Raw genomic sequence first — 15752 nt, forward strand, 5'->3', positions numbered from 1 at the left:
CACTTTTAATAGATTTAAACTTTACTTCTCTCCTGTACTTTATAAATAGAGTCTCATAAGAACTAAGATGCTTCAGGACTTGATTGTAGAACACAACGTCCACAGGGAGAGGAAATGCTTGACCCCTTGGCACAGCCAAGCAGAGGAAAGGCCCCATTGTCCTGCTCTACACAGAACAACCCCTTCACTCACACAGACATCCAAAACACAGCCATTCATATTTCTAAAGGGACAAGAGCAATTTCCCCATTGGTTGTAGGTGGGAAGGGGAAAAAGGAAAGGAATATTACATTGGAGTGAAAACAACTTGGGTTTGCAGATGTGTTCCTGCCAGACTAGAAATGGACCTGTATTTCCTCCACATGGTAACGTGGAGGGTCGGGGTGACATCTGTCACTGGATGCCCAGGCAATGAATTCATCCTGACTCAGCTGCTCTGCATGCCCTGCTCCACTCAGAGGGGTTATGTGCAATGATTCAAAGAAACAACAAAAAACGAACTCCTGTACCTTAAGTAAAACTTCCTGAGTGGAAGGGAACTTTCCAGGCCTCGCCTCTTCTGCTTGAGTAGCAGCCCTCAGGGGCAGCTGTAGGACAGCAGCCGCAGGCGCAGATCCTTTCTCCAAGACCAGTCACCATCGCCAGCCAATTAGTGGAGCATTCTACAGAACAATATGGTCCTCCCTGGCAAGTATTCATCACCATGTCAAGGGAACAGCTCTTACGTGTGAAGCCGATGCCTTTTACGATACCACTGGGCAGAGCATTTGCTGGGTTACAGCAGGACTCAACCTGCTAATTGCTTCACAGATAACCTTTGGATACAACACCTTGCGCAACTTCACACTACTGTATAAATTCTTTGAGAGGGGCCAGCCTGACAGGGTGGGGTCAGAGAAGGGCAGGAGGAAAAGAAAAACCACAGGCCTGGTCTAGCTTGCCAGCAGCAGTTCCAAACAAGCAGTGGTAGATGACTTGCCCAGAAAGGTAGGTGCCCTGAAGGTTGAGGAAGATGTCAGCCAGAGCCACAACCATCTTAGGTGCAGCAGCCAAGAAAACCATTCTCCATGTTCCTCTGTCCCAACAATTGCCCTTGGTCTTTTCCGACCCAGAAAAGCTGAAGGCAGTGGGTGCCAATGCTGTGGCTCTGAGCTTCAGTGGCCTCCTGGGTGTATCATGCACCAACAGTACCACACACCTGGCAAGACAGCAGCAAAAACCCCAGCACCCCGATGCAACTGGTACAAGCCCTAGCAGTCAACTCTCAGGACAACAGCAATAAAGTGAAACCATTTCACTATAAAAGGAAGGAAAGATCAGGAAACAAAAAGGGTACAAAGTTGGATTGAAGAGTGGAGCTCTGACCGCTGGCCCCCTCAGTCCCTGGCTTCTAGGTCCCAAGAAGGCACCAGAAGAGCCCCATGGCCTCCAGGTGGCAGGAGGGGGAGGGAGGACGCAGTATTTCACCAGCTCCACTCAGCAGCAGCAGCAGCCACAGGGCTGGTGAACAGTCCAGTAGGGGCATGGAAAAAGCGGCATGTGAGGCGGCTTCCTTCCGTCGAGTTAACTGAATACAGTGTTGTGCTGTTGGGTTACCCGGATGAAGGTTGCCCTCCTACTGAGCTCTTTGAGTTTGGCAGCCCCCACATAGGTGCAGGTTGACCTCAGTCCCCCGAGGATGTCCAGAATTGTGTTGGCCACATCGCCTTTGTAAGGCACTTCCACCGTCTTGCCCTCAGAGGCTCTGAAAGGGAAAAAAAAAATAGAATTTGTTTCTCCTGGAAAAACTCAACTAGAATTACTCCCAGATGTAGTTTTTTACAGTCCTCTAACCTATCTTCTACCAAGTAGGCCCTCCACTGAGAGATAGCTTGATGGATTTATAGACTTAACATAAAGATGCACATTTCCCATCCCTGCCTCTGCTCAGCCCCCATCTGTGGAGAACCAACCTCCAAATCCCCAATGAGGAAACAGATGTGACCACTGACCACCCAGAATACCTCCTATGTTAACAGAAACCCCAGAGCTTTGCTTTCCTGAGTGGTAGCCATACAATGGAACCCTGAGAGTCTTCAAAGGGAACCATTAGCATAAGGATACAGAATGAACATCTCACTGTACAAGACTATGTGGAAAACAAACTTTACAATTTGGGCCGGGGGTGGCTGAGGAGGTGGGAGGGAAGGGATGATAGGGGAAAAACAAAGGAGGAGGCAACAATGCTGGATAAGAAATGTACTCGTTACCTTGCTCATGTAATTGTAATCCCTTTGTACAGTATTTTCACAATAAAAAAAAATTTAAAAAAAGACTAAACATCTCAGGCCCTCTGGGGCTATCCAGAAAGCTCCATACCAGAGATACAAGGGCTGAACTCCACCAGCCTCGACATCAGCCCAGGGTACCCTATCCCCCAAGGCGTAAGGGTAGAGGAGTTCCTAGCACAGAGATGCTAGAGCACAGCCAAAAACTGAGTTAATACAGGGTCCTCAGGGCCTGGGACAGCATCATTCACTATTTTCAAAGGAGTCTTTAGAAAACTCAGATGTGAGGGGGCTGGGAAGGTGGCTCAGCGGCAGAGTGCTTGCCTTGCATGCATGAGGCCCTGGGTTCCATTCCTCAGCACCACATAAACAGAAAAGGCTGGAAGTGGCGCTGTGGCTCAAGTGGTAGGGCGCTAGCCTTGAACTGAAGAGCTGAGGGACAGTGCCCAGGCCCAGAGTTCAGGCCCCATAACCAACCAAAAAAAGAAAAAGAAAAAATCAGATGTGACATGCAACATATTAAGCAATATCCAACTGTCCCCATCCGGGCCTCCCTGTGCCTTAGTCAACTGGAAAAATAATATCACTTGATGAGAAACTCCTGGCCAAGAAGTTCAAAAGTTTTAAAGTTTTGTTTCCTGAATATTCAAGGCTCCCCCGCTCCCCCACCCCCTTGGGGCCTTTTTACCTCTTGGATAAAATCTAGCTGCCAAGGACAGGATCCAGGGCTGGCCTAGAAACTTCTATAGACCTGTGAAAGTTCAGTGCTCAGCCCTCTGACTACAGACTGACTCATGCACCCGTAATGGCTTCCCTTTCATTCTCTTCAGATACCCCACAGCCTTCGCAGGGCTTGCTGGAAATGACCAGAAACAGCTGTCTCTTTACTAACTGGTGATGTCACCTTTTACTCGGCATTCACTGCTGACACTGAAGTCTGCTCATGGGCAAAATGAAGATCCCTGGACATCTGCCTCCCAGGGACAGCATGAGAACAAACTGGTCAGCAAGAATGGTGCCAGACTTAAATGAATGTCAAGGGAGAGGATGATTCTCAGGATAAGACCGTGGTGGAGGCTACAGGGGCCACTCGGGCGACCCGTGCGCTGGGTACTTTCCCTCCAGAACTGATGGTTCCTGATGCTTTTCTGTGATGTTTCAGGCCTCTTAGAATCCCCCCCCCCATGGCCATCTTCTGGCTCCCTAGTGCCTGTGTGAGCTGCAGACGGCCTTGTCTTTCCCAGGAAACAACCACAACAGCCCGAAAGCAAAACAAAACTGTCCTGGAGGCAAAGCATCCTGTCAGTGCTCCACTGCGTGGCTCCACTTCTTCATCTGGGGACTGAACCCACAATGCCCAGGCCCTCAGATGGTGGCAACAACTGGAGAGCCAGGAACCCACTGAGGGAGAATCCTCCATCATTTACCATGGAGAGAAAGGCGCTCCGAGGCTACCTGGAATGTGTTCGGCTTCTGACTGATACTGATATACGTCGCAGCTCCTGCCACCCTGCCCTCCCTCCTCCCAGCTGTCTTGCCTGTTGGTGGGGAGTCCGAATGCGAACTGCATTCACCATTCCAAACATCAGAAACCTGGTTGAACACTGACCACCCGCCTTCCGATAGCTCCCAGTGGAGCCACGTGACCTCTTACCTTTTCTGAGACACCTGAACACTAAGCCCTCAAGTGAGCCTCTGGCTCTAGAACAACCGATAGGAAATAGGAGGAAATAGCCAGAGAGGGCTGAGGGTGTCCACTATCAGTGTGGAAACAGAAGCTAAAAATAGCAGTGAGAACTGAGGCTTCCAGGAGAAAGGCAGAAGAGCCCCTGGCCCCAGTGAGTCCTCAGTGCTGGCTCGGGAGGCAATCTCTTCTGCCAAGGGGCTTCTAGAGCTGCCACACGGTTCCCGTGGAAGGGGAATGGGAATGGCCATGAGATCTTAGGGGTCATGGATTTAAACAAATGTATCAGTGGACTTGAGCACGTGGGCAGTTGCTCAGCTGAGTGTGCTGCTCTACAGCTCTACAGAGCCTGGGGGCAGGGCCGGGGCCAAGAGTTGCTGCACAGCATCTTTTTAGGAAAGCCTTGGCCATGGTGCAACGGTCCAGACCACTGGGCAGTGAGAAATCCATCCTTCAACCTCAGTCCCGTAGCCTGACCTCCACTCAGGCCAGGGGGCAGGAGGAGCTCAGCAAGCACTCTCTTCAGCTAGGACAGTATTTCCACACTGACCTAGGAATCTGGGGTGCCCCTCCACCACCAGAACACACACACACCTCCAACCTGACCACAGACACCGAAGAAGCTAGTTGGGTAAAAGGCAGAGCCAAAAAAAAAATGCCAACTGATTCTCAGAGTCCCCACGTGCACACAAGAGCGCGAGTCAGAGCCGGAAGACGGGGCATTCATATGCGGCCGCCTTACCTGTACTCAGCGACTCCCCCCGCGTGTTTCTTCATGGCCGTGTCTGAGCTCATCCCGTAGAAGAGCTTGAGCTTCTGGCCGTTCCTCTCAATCACTTCCCCGGCACACTCCGTGTGGCCCGAGAACATCCCTCCCAGCATGACAAAGTCTGCTCCAGCTCCTACACGCCAGGAATGGGAAGAGAAGAACGGTGGAGTCAGAACTCATGGAAGAGGGACTCTGGCAAGATCCAAGTCTTTCCCAACTCACCCTCCCTGTCAGCCCCTAGGCCCAGCCTCTCTGCTTGCAGAAGGAGTACAGGGAGACCACCAAACTGGAAACGACTTAATGGTTATTTGGACAAGAAGACCCACACACATACAGCATCTCACAAAGTGTGTTGTCTAATCTTATACTAAACGCAGTCACGCCTTAGGATCTCCCTGCTGGCATCTGGTCAATTCAGCCCTCTGTCACTCACCAAAAGATCTTGGAGCAGGCCCCACCTCTGCACTAAGACTGGCATGGGGAGAGAGACCCCTATGCATGTCATGTGAAACTACCTGCACTCAGAGAGAACATCAGATTCCCAGAGTACATAATAAGTCCGCCTAGCCACCAAGTGATGTGACATTCCCAGGGAACTACAGAAGAGACAGGTACACTGACAGGCCCCATTTACCCTAGTTCATGGCATGCGGGAGATGCTCAATAGCCAGCTGTCCATGCAAAAGGAATACATGGAAGAAAGAAAAAGCCATCTTTCCTCAGCCTCCTCTTGATAACTAGGCAAGGAGCTCATGGTTAATTCATAAGCATGATGGCTTGACTGTGCTCATGGTATTTAGAGGTGGGGCTTTGGATGGTCATTAGGATGAGAAGAACCCAAGGGGGAGGAGGACAGCTCCCATGATGGCATTTGATCACTTTATAGAACAGGAAGAGCAACCAAGATGGCCTGGTTTTCTCTGTCTCACCGTGTGACATCCCCCACCATTTTATAAAGCAGCAAGAAGGTCCTTACCAGGGACCAAGCTGACACCCGCACCATGCTTCCTGGATTTCCCAGCCTCCTGAATCATGAGTCAAAGAAATTCCTTATCAACTATCCAGCCTCAGGTATTTTGTTAGTAAGATGTTAAGAGATTACCACAAGGTCACATTTACCACAGAACATCTAGCAGGGTCCAGACGTATTAAGTCACTAGGATCAAAGAGGAAAGGAGCAGAATGGGACTCTCAGAAGATGTCAGGCTTCCTGGGTTCTCTTACTAGCTAGTCATTTAAATACAGGAGGACCCTGGGGAGTGCATCCTCCCAGTTCACAGTGCTCCCCCAGCCAGCACGCAGGTGGGCAACGCACAGTATAAACTCCTTTGGCAACAGGAAGCCACAGACCTGCTCTCTGGGGCCCTGACACCAGTGCTAGCTCCTTGATCCTCTTGTCTAAGGGGACGGACCACAGACCTGCTGATGCCCACAACCCCAGGGAAGTCTGCAGCAGGAACAGAGAGCCCAGATCCAGATGGAGACCAGCGGGTCCTGGTTAATGATTGCCAATACTCATTTCCTTTCTGAAGCAACGCTTTCCCTGACCAGATCTCTCTCCCTCCAAGAGTCTCCACACAGCCCTGCACTCACGGGAAGGAGAGGGGAGGGAGAAGGCCAGGCACTTCCTTGATGCGCAGCTGCTTCAAGTGCTCAGCTTCTACTCTGTGCAACACATGGGTGGGAAGTCTTAGAATGGAGTCCAAGATGGAAACTTATCCAGGTTAAGTAGATTCTGATCGAACACAACAAGAATGCCCTTGGCTGGTGATCCTTAGGTAACAAGGGGTAGGAACAGGCATTAGAGGTCCCAGAGTTCCCTTGTCATTTGCCTCTGAAGCCACCATTTTTTCCATCAGAAAAAGGAGAAGCCAGCCAGGTGCTGGTGGCTCACACCTATAATCCTAGCTACTCAGGAGAGGCTGAGCTCTGAAGATCAAAGCCAGCCCAGACAGGAAAGACCACTGATCTCCAATTAATCACCAGAAACCCAGAAGTGGAGCTCAAAGTGGTAGAGTGCTAGCCTTGAGCAGAAGGGCTCAGGGACAGCATCCAAGACCTGAGTGCAAGTCCCATGACCAACAACAACAAAAAAGACAGAAAAGCTGAAACACAGAGGGTTTGTATATTTCCCTTCCCCACTAAAGTCTATGTTTATACTGGGGTTCTGTCCGATTTTTATGACTGGGTTGCTAAAAGATCTTACTGTTAAGGACATGTTCTTTCTCTATCAGAGTGCTTGTTCAAAAGACAATTAAAAAGTTTCCTACCACAAAGGAAAAAAATGCTGGTATCAGAAAAGGACAAGGAGGAGGAGCCTGGTCTCTCTATCAGCACAGCCCCAACACCAGTGTAAAGCCTCCATCCTCTGACTTGTGAATGGTATGCAAAGGTAAGCGGCCAGCGGCCGTTTGAGGGGCCTTGAACTGAGGTGGTGGACTACAGTGGGCACTGATGCCCCCTAGTGGGAAGCAAACTCCTAGCCTCGGGCAAGAAAACCAGAGCAGGGGACTCCTTGCCAGATGGAGCCAGAAGAGCATCCTGTGGTATCTCCACATCAGACCTGGCACGGGCCTCTGCCACAGACTTCCTGAGTGCTTTCCCAGTGAAGAGATCGCTCCTGGTATTCAGGACATCTGTCACCCCCAGATCCATCTCCCTTCCACAGACCAGAACCAAACTGGGGCCAGGACCTTGGCCAACTTGGAGAGGAAACTCTTCACAGGCCTAGAGCTGCCCACAGGTCCCCCTTCCTTCCTCCCTGCATTCAGCCTAAGCTGCGGGAACTCCTTCCACCCCTTTCTCCCTCCCTTCCTCCCTGGCTCATCCTTCTCCTTACCAAAGGCTTTGGCGACATCTCCTGGACATGTGCAGCCGCCGTCCTTGGGAAAGAGCAAGAACAGAGTATCAGCACTGATTGGAGCACAGGCTGGTCACACTGTGTCTCCCTGCAGAGACGGGTGACTGGGAATTCCCATCATCCTGCCCCCCAGCCAAGGACCTGGCCCAAAGAGCCCCTTGTATTCTGGCTTCATTCATTCTGCTAAAGACCACCCAGAGCTGGTTCCCCTGCATCCCCCCAGCTCAGGCATCCTGTCTAGGGAGAAGGTAGCACCAGCAGCTCAACTGTGGAGACTGAGCACCATCCTGTGCCAGCCCGTTCTGCCATCTTGGCTCATTCTGGCCACACCCTTCTCCCTCCCTGCCATGTAGGAAATGAGGTTTATTGAGTACAAAAGGCTGGATAATGTTGGGAGCTGAGGAAAGGGCAGTCACTGCATTTTGCAGGTACCCCATGGGTCTCCTGGGCTTTGTGTACTGTACCTGTTATCTTGGAAGGCTAACATTGTCCCTGACACCCACACTGCCCACCTCCTGCTCAGGCAGGGAGGTGGGGACTGGTACCTTGGGAGACAGCATGGTTCACCTGGGGGGATGGGGAGTGTGTTGCACACCAGCCACACAGTTCTGCCATGTGCAACTCCTTGTTTCCTCACCAACAAGAGACCCAAGAATGGCAGCTTCTAGCAGGGGACAGCAGCAGAGCCCACAGCTCGGTATGGGTCCCTCAGGACAGAAGCTCCTGTTCCCAGGAAGTATGACCAGGCACACTTAAGGACTGAACAGAGAACATCAGCCACCTGGGCTACCTTGGGTGCCAGTCTATAAGAAAAGTCCCATTTGCTCTGGAGCTGGAGGGTGTCTACATAGAACTGGGGTGAACCTGGAATATTTGGTTTCGGTTTCAAGAAAAACTATGTAGCTCAGACCAGCCTCCCAAGTACTGCGATTACAGGCATGCACCACCAAGCTGGGCTCTGGAAGGAACCATTTATTTTGTTTCTTTTTGCAAAAGGTGTTCCGTCCCCTACTCTGAGAACACAGGCCTCTGAGTCCTGGCTTCTTTTCTAGCAGCTTATTAGGCCTGCCACACCGGGAGTCAGAACTCAAAGCCTGCTTTATTGTTTCCTTGGAGTTCTGATCAAAGGAGAGGCACTGAAGACTTGCTCTTTTGAGTTATAAACATGCTCTTGCTGGGATTGTTTGCTCAGATGAGTGTTCTGTTCTGATGTGGCTCCCCTTACTTCCACAAGGCCATGGGTATGGAAGCATGACTGATGAGAGGCCGGCTCTCCACACAAGGTATCTAGGCAAAACCAAGCCTCTCATGTGAAGACAGCAATAGGGCCCTGGGCCCCAGACACCTCGTCACCGTTTCCTAGCTCCGGCATGCTTGTTTATTTTCTCTTTCAAAAAGACAACCTCCATCTGCCCTTCACTTGCCCTGTGAATTCATGTTCTAGGTGCTTTTCTCTTCTAAAACCAGCTCTACACAACAGGATTCCAAGTTATAACCTCAAAGAGAGAAAGTAAACACAGATACCCATTAAACATAGGTCGCTAACAGTCTGACTTGGAAATATGTGTGCTCTTCTATGCAAAGCTGACAGCTACCACGGGCATGGAGACTGGGGGAGAGGGGTTCGGAGGCTCCCAGGTGATTGTGGGTGGTGAGAAGGCCTGAATCAGAAGCCCAGTGTGACTGGGACTGAAAAGAAACCTGTCTGTCCCTCCCACAATGACCCAGAGTTAATATGAGAAGAAACTGTCTTCACAGTGTCACCTGCTGCTTGTATATGCACTGTGAAATGGACAGTGGGGGCCAAGCAAGCCAAGGACAGTGCAGCTTCGCATAGTGCCTTGCAGGGTTAGAAATCATCTAGAGAGGGCTTAAAACACATGAAGGTGCACAAGTGCTAAGCCACACGGTGACTCCCACCATGGGTCATGGAGCCAACCCTAAGGACTCCATGTGTATAAAACACTGCCTGAGAGCTGGGGGCTCATGGCTCACACCTACAATCCTAGCAATTAAGGAGGCTGAGATCTGAGGCTCGAGGTTCCAAGTCAGCCCAGGCAGGGAAGGCCATGATTCTTATCTCCAACTAACTACCAAAAAGGCAGATGTGGCACTATGGCTTAAGTGGTAGAACACCAGTCTTAAGATCAAAACAGAGCTGAGGGACAGTGCCCAGGCTCTGGGTTCAAGTCCCAGGACTGGTGCATACGTGTATAACCAAATGCATGCACGTGCGCACACACACACACACACACACACACACACACACACACACACACACACACACACACATAACCACCAGCTGAACAGAAACCAAGTGGAGCTCTAGCTGCACCACATCTGTTGTTCTGACCCATCTGGAGCCTCCCCTCACAATCACTACCCACAGGGGCCAGCAAGGGGCGTCAGATGGGTAAGTTAAGGACACAAGTAAGAGTACAGGTTTTAGGTGTGGCTCAGATAAATGACATCAGACCAGAAAGGTCAAAGTCCTGTATTCAGGGGCTGGGAATATGGTTTAGTGGTAGAGCACTTGCCTAGCATGCATGAAGCTATGGGTTCAATTTCTCAGTACCACTCTAGTGGTGCTCTAGTGGTGGAGTGCTAGCCTTGAGCAAAAGCAGCTCAGGGACAGTGCCCAGACTCTGAGTTTAAGCCCCAAGACTGGCCAAACAAACCCAGAAAAACAAAGTTCTGAGTTCAAAACTCAATACATTGATATTAACTGGAGTCCAGTAACTGACATCTATAAAAACCAGCTACTTGGAAGGCCCAGAAGATCTGAAGGACTGAGGCTCAAGGACAGCACAGGAAGAAAAGTTCATTAGATTCCATGTCCAAAAGAACCTGCAAAAAGCCTGGCAAAAAGCATGGCTCAGGTGGCAGAGCACCAGCCAAACACTGACCAAGTGAGAGGCCCTGAGTTCAAGCTATTGATATGAAAAACAACCCACAAAATCAAGGAAAGTTTTGCCTTACTAGGTGTTCATTCAATCCATAATGCCATGTCATAGCTGATGCCCATAGTGCCATCCTTCTGAAAGCCCCTGCCGGAACACTGCGTGCCCGTCCTCACCTCCAGCCTTCCCTCCCCTACCACTGGGCCTGCCTCACTAGTTTCCACTGAGCTGCTGGCAGCATCTGGTGCCCAACATGCCCCCCTCATGCTGGGCACTACCACCCCAGGGCCTGTTGCCACGGGTACCTCTGAGATCAACCACAGATTCCACTGGAGGCCCCCACAACCTAGGGGCTTTTGGTATACAAATCTCCAACCCCTACACCCAATAGGTGCCTTGAAACCAATGTGAACCTGTGGTGCCTCTCCTTCCCCATTCTCCCCCTCTTCAAACATCTCACAATTGCCCAGGCTTGCCTAATCCCCTCCCCAAACACCTGCTGGGACTGTGGATGGTTGTGAAGCGCTGCTGTCCACAGTTTAGTAGGGGGCGCTGTCGCCTCCCACCCAAAACACCTCCCTTCTTACCCAGTTCCCCAGGGAAGCCCACTTCATGTTTCTGGAAGACAAGTCCATGCACTGGGCGCTCTCCTGCTCAGCCCTGCTCAACAGCTCCCCCAGGCCCCTAGGAGAAGGCCGCAGCCACGGCTACCTCTACACTGAGGTGTTTCTTGATTCCTGCTTCCCTTCCATCTTCCACACTATCATGGACCCCAGAAAAATCCTTCCTGACTCCCCAAATCTGAACTGTGTGGCCTCCTACAGGTTGGACTATATCCTCTTAGCCCCCAAATTCCCATTCAGGGTTGTTGCAGATGGAATTAGTTAAGCCCAAGTGTCCTGGAATAGAATGGATCCCAAACCATGGGACCAGAGTCATTCTAACAAGAGGAACTGGAGTCAGACAGGGTACACGGGATCCACACCATGCCCACGGGGGCTTGGGCTGCCACGGGCTCCGGATGAGCAAGGAGTAGGAAAATGGCTGGCACAGCTCCTTCCTGCCCCCTCCACCCCCCGGCCACCGCCTGCCCTGGGATTTCCAGCCTCTGACTTGGTGTTCAGCCTGGGAACGTGCTTACAACAATCCCAGCAACCCTCCCGGATAGGCTCCCTGGGACCCCCAGAGATGGCTGGGGGACCCCCATCAGACGATCCGCCTCCCAGTTCTGTCACCAATTCCTGGGCCTTCCACCCTCTCAGCACACTGCATAGGGGGCAGAGCTGGTCTCTGCGGGGTGTCACTGTGCCCACACTGCGGCCCATCCCACCCCAGCCCTCCGAGACTCACAGAGATGATGTGGCCCTTGAGGCCGTGGGCAGAGTCTGCGCACTCGATCACGGCGCTCAGCTGGGGGTAGCCCACCCCAGTCTTGGTGCGGGTGGTGCACACTGAGCCTGGCAAAGGAAGAGATGGTTACACATGGTGGAATGAGACACAGAACCTCACCTTCCCACGGCCCATTCTAGAGATGAGGTAACCTTTCCATGGCACAGGGCATGTACCAGGTGGAGCCCTTTACCACCCCAACCTGGCCACAGGTGCCTCTGGTCCTCAAACACCCGCTCCTCATCGCTGCCCACTGCCCCGCCCACCCCTGGCATCAACTACCTCCTCTTCCTTCCTCACTCTTCCATGCACCCCAATCCCCTTCTAAGGGCCACCCAGAAACCACAGGCTTCTCCACCTTCAACTCCTGCCAAGTCACCAGGCTCTCCAACCTCCTAGCCTGGCCTGTGAGACAGAAAAGCCCCTAAGGCTGTGGCCAAGATGAAATGACCAGAGTGCTTGTCCCAGGCCTGGCCTATGGCAACCTCTGAGGAGGAGCCAGTGCAAGTAGATTACTACAGCCGCCCCCTCACCCCTACTCAACCCTGTCTCCAAAGCTGCTCAGCCATTTCTCCTTCCTGAGCCACAGTCTACCTTATACCTCATCCTCTCTGCCTCAAATTCCCACCTGGGTAAGATCCTGCTTTACAATATGTACAGCAGTACCTGGGTGCCTTCCTGACTTAGGACCTTCCTTCCCTGTCAAGCCTTATTAGGATTGTATTCTCCCAGTTAGGTCTGGGGGGGGAAGGGGGGTAGACAAGCATCTTCATCAAGTGTTCCCCATCCCCTAGAAAGAGACACCTTTGTGCTTTACTTAAATTAGCTGGATCAAGCCCTACCTGCAGCCCTCCTCCTCTCTCACCAGCTCATCTCCACCTGCTGCTTAGCAGACACCCTTCCCTTTCTTTCCTCCCTTCTTCCTTTCCTGCCTTTCCTTGCTTCCTTCCTTCCCTTCCTCCCTCTCTTCCCTCTCCCCCATCCCTCTCCCTCTATCACTCCCCTCTATAATAAACCCCCTTTATCTAGCCATTCCTTTCCCAGGCTTCATCTGAAATGCCACAGCCCCAGGGAAGTTGTTGTCACAGCATTTCTTTCAAGAAGAAGTATTTAAGCAATTATTCCTGCAACGGCTGTGAGGATCTGTTTTCTCAGCTGGATGGTAAGCTCATGGACATTCACCACCTCTTTACACAATGCCAAGAACAGAGTCTCGGACACATTAAGGTCACTATAAATAGAACTGAGAGAACACGTGGACTCAAGAATGAGTGAGTCACGAGGTCCTGTGGCCATTCCTCTGCCACTCCCTGGCCTCCTCCTGGTGTCCTGTGGCTGCCCACTGTGGGCCAGAGTGCAACTCTTGCCCAGGATTGATTAGTAATGGCCTCAAGTGAGTGCAGTGTGAGAACCACCCAACAACAGGACAGCTGGAAATTTCCCTGCATGCTGAAAGCTGGGCTACTTCCAGGCCACAAGGGCTGTGCCTCAATATTCCTTACATGCAGCCTACTCCTCAGCTCAGTCCCAACCAATGGGGCCCTCTGCCTCCAGCTGTTTCCCCTCCCAGTCTCCTCCCATTGGCTATGCTCTGCTTCCTACTCTAGCTGGTGTGTTTTGTTGTTTTGATGGGGGACGGTACTGAGGCTATCACTCCTAGCCTCCTACTGGCTAGACAGGTGCTGTACCACAGAGTCATGCCTCTAGCAGGGGCAAAATCTTGCTGGTGAAGAGTCAATGGTGATAAGCCTCATAGTCAGGATCCCACATGCAATTCCTGGGGGGGAAGGGGGAGGGGAGGGGAGGGGAATCTGCTTTCTTCTCCTAACTCAGTGGGGCACCCACGGCATGGCCCACTGACTACCCTTCCCCCAGGACAGTTTCCCAAAGTTCTTCAACCCAATCTCCAGCCCCAAATTCCACTTCCCCATCCCTACCCTCGAGGGGCAGGTGCCTGAAATTCTTAGAAGCAGGTGGGGCAGGGGACTTAAACAATAGGTTCCTGGACCTGCCAGATCTGTGCCACAACTGGGGAGACTCTTTGAACCCTTGATCTCCCTGTGGCCCCACCCCCTAACCACAAGCCTACTTACTCCCCTCCATCCCTGCCACCATTACACCAAACCTCGTGTCTCCTGATCTCCTCAGGGAACCCTGGCATCCCTCTTCAACTCGCCATCAAAGTTGATCTGCTCTGTAGAGATCATTTTCTGTACTTTCTTTAGTCTAATACCCTCATGATTCAGTTTCCCAACAGATGGTGCTGAAAATGACTTGGTTTCCTAACAGGAACTGGGGGACGGGGGAGGGGAGGGGTCCTTCAAAGACTGACATGAACTCAAGTCACTGGTGGTATGCTTACTGATTCTTCAGGAAGAGGTGTATGGGTCATTAGCAAAACTGGAACCTGCATTCATTAACATTAACCTTGGAGCCAGGATATTCTAACCAGGCCACCCAGCTCAATGCTATCTCCGGGACTCTGTCCAGAAGCTACATGCTGCTTTCTAGAAGAAATGTGAGTCCCTCATGAGTTCCCCTTCTGGCCATCTCCAGTCCTCCCAAGCCTCTGCCACGCTCCCAGGGGCTTTACCTGGCCCGACTCCCACTTTGATGATATCAGCTCCAGACAAGATGAGCTCTTCCACCATCTCTCCTGTCACCACATTCCCGGCCTGGGACAGAAAGAACACAGCTTGTGACCATGAATGCAACTTCCCACCACAACTCCAGGATGTGTGTGTGTGTCCACAAGAGGGATGCAGCACATGGAACCCAATTCCTTATCACTGGAAAGCAAATGCTTCCAAGGAAACACTAGATCATCTCCCAGCTGAGAAAATACTTGAGTGTCTGGCCCTGGGCTGGGCTTTCAAACTAGATCTGAAAGAGCAGGTGATTCTTCATAGATCTCCTGCTGTTGGCACATGCTCCAGCCACAAAACACAAAGCTTTGGTCCTAACAATAGGCTCACAAGCCAGAAAGTAGTAAAATCAACCCATCAGAACCGTGCATCTGGGTTGGAAACAGAGGAGTCTAGAACACAAAAATAACTGTTTATTACAACACTCTGCCCTGTGGATTCTTCAACTTGTACAGAATATTTGGCAAGATGCCCTATATGGAGAATTCTAGTGGTGTAATTCCTTAGAAAAGCTAGGTCACAGTCCAACAAAATGAATACCAGGAAACAGGGACTCCAAAGGTGAAGGGGTGGGAGAATGCAGTCAGAAAATTCTATGCATATCCTACAAAATGAAGAAAATTGAGGAGCGCCGTTGGGAAGGAGGGGGTGAATGGCGAAAGGGGTGACCTGGATCAAGATGCAATGTGTCCATAAACTGCTTTGTTGAATGGCAATTCTTTTGTAACAACTACTTAAAGATAGTGAAAAACCAATTTTGGGTTTTTTAACCTAGACCAAGTGACTTGAACTTCCTAGAAGGGTTATAGGAGTGATGAGGCTGGTCTAGAGCTGACAATGGAGGAAAGCCCAGTAACAGGGCTGTCTCAAAGAAGTCCCCTAAAGTCAAAAGAAAACTTGGAATACCTTCAATAACTGAAGGCAAAAAAAAACAACTCTACATAAAATATTAACTACTTGCAAGCATATAAACACACACACACATATAGTCAACAAATATAGGCTATTATATAAGAAAAATATGTGCTATTGTAACAAAGGGCCCCAACCTCACCACAAAAGGCTAGGAAGTAGCTCTGCCTGTAAATCCCAGCTATGCAGGATCAAAGTTCAAAGCCAGAGGGCTGGGAAGTTGGCTCAGTGGTAGAGCGCTTGCCTTGCAAGCCTGAGGCCCTGGGTTTGATTCCTCAGCACCATATAAGCAAAAAAAAAAAGAAAAGAAAAAGAAAAAACCGAAG

The 15752-nt window shown here is 51.0% G+C and overlaps 1 protein-coding gene across 1 annotated transcript in view; it reads right to left on the reverse strand.

Moving 5' to 3' along the window:
• Gmpr (guanosine monophosphate reductase) overlaps nucleotides 1-15752 on the reverse strand; it is a 39502-nt gene continuing 23750 nt past the window's right edge. The window contains exons 5-9 of the mRNA XM_013030443.1: nucleotides 14463-14544; nucleotides 11831-11937; nucleotides 7560-7602; nucleotides 4694-4853; nucleotides 1-1744 (exon numbers count right to left, since the gene is read on the reverse strand). Coding sequence (XP_012885897.1) covers nucleotides 1564-1744; nucleotides 4694-4853; nucleotides 7560-7602; nucleotides 11831-11937; nucleotides 14463-14544 — 573 coding nt within the window. The 3' untranslated portion in view covers nucleotides 1-1563. The remainder of the gene's footprint in view (nucleotides 1745-4693; nucleotides 4854-7559; nucleotides 7603-11830; nucleotides 11938-14462; nucleotides 14545-15752) is intronic.

This window comes from Dipodomys ordii, unplaced genomic scaffold (assembly GCF_000151885.1).
Source record: "Dipodomys ordii isolate 6190 unplaced genomic scaffold, Dord_2.0 Scaffold130, whole genome shotgun sequence".
Lineage (NCBI taxonomy): Eukaryota > Metazoa > Chordata > Mammalia > Rodentia > Heteromyidae > Dipodomys > Dipodomys ordii.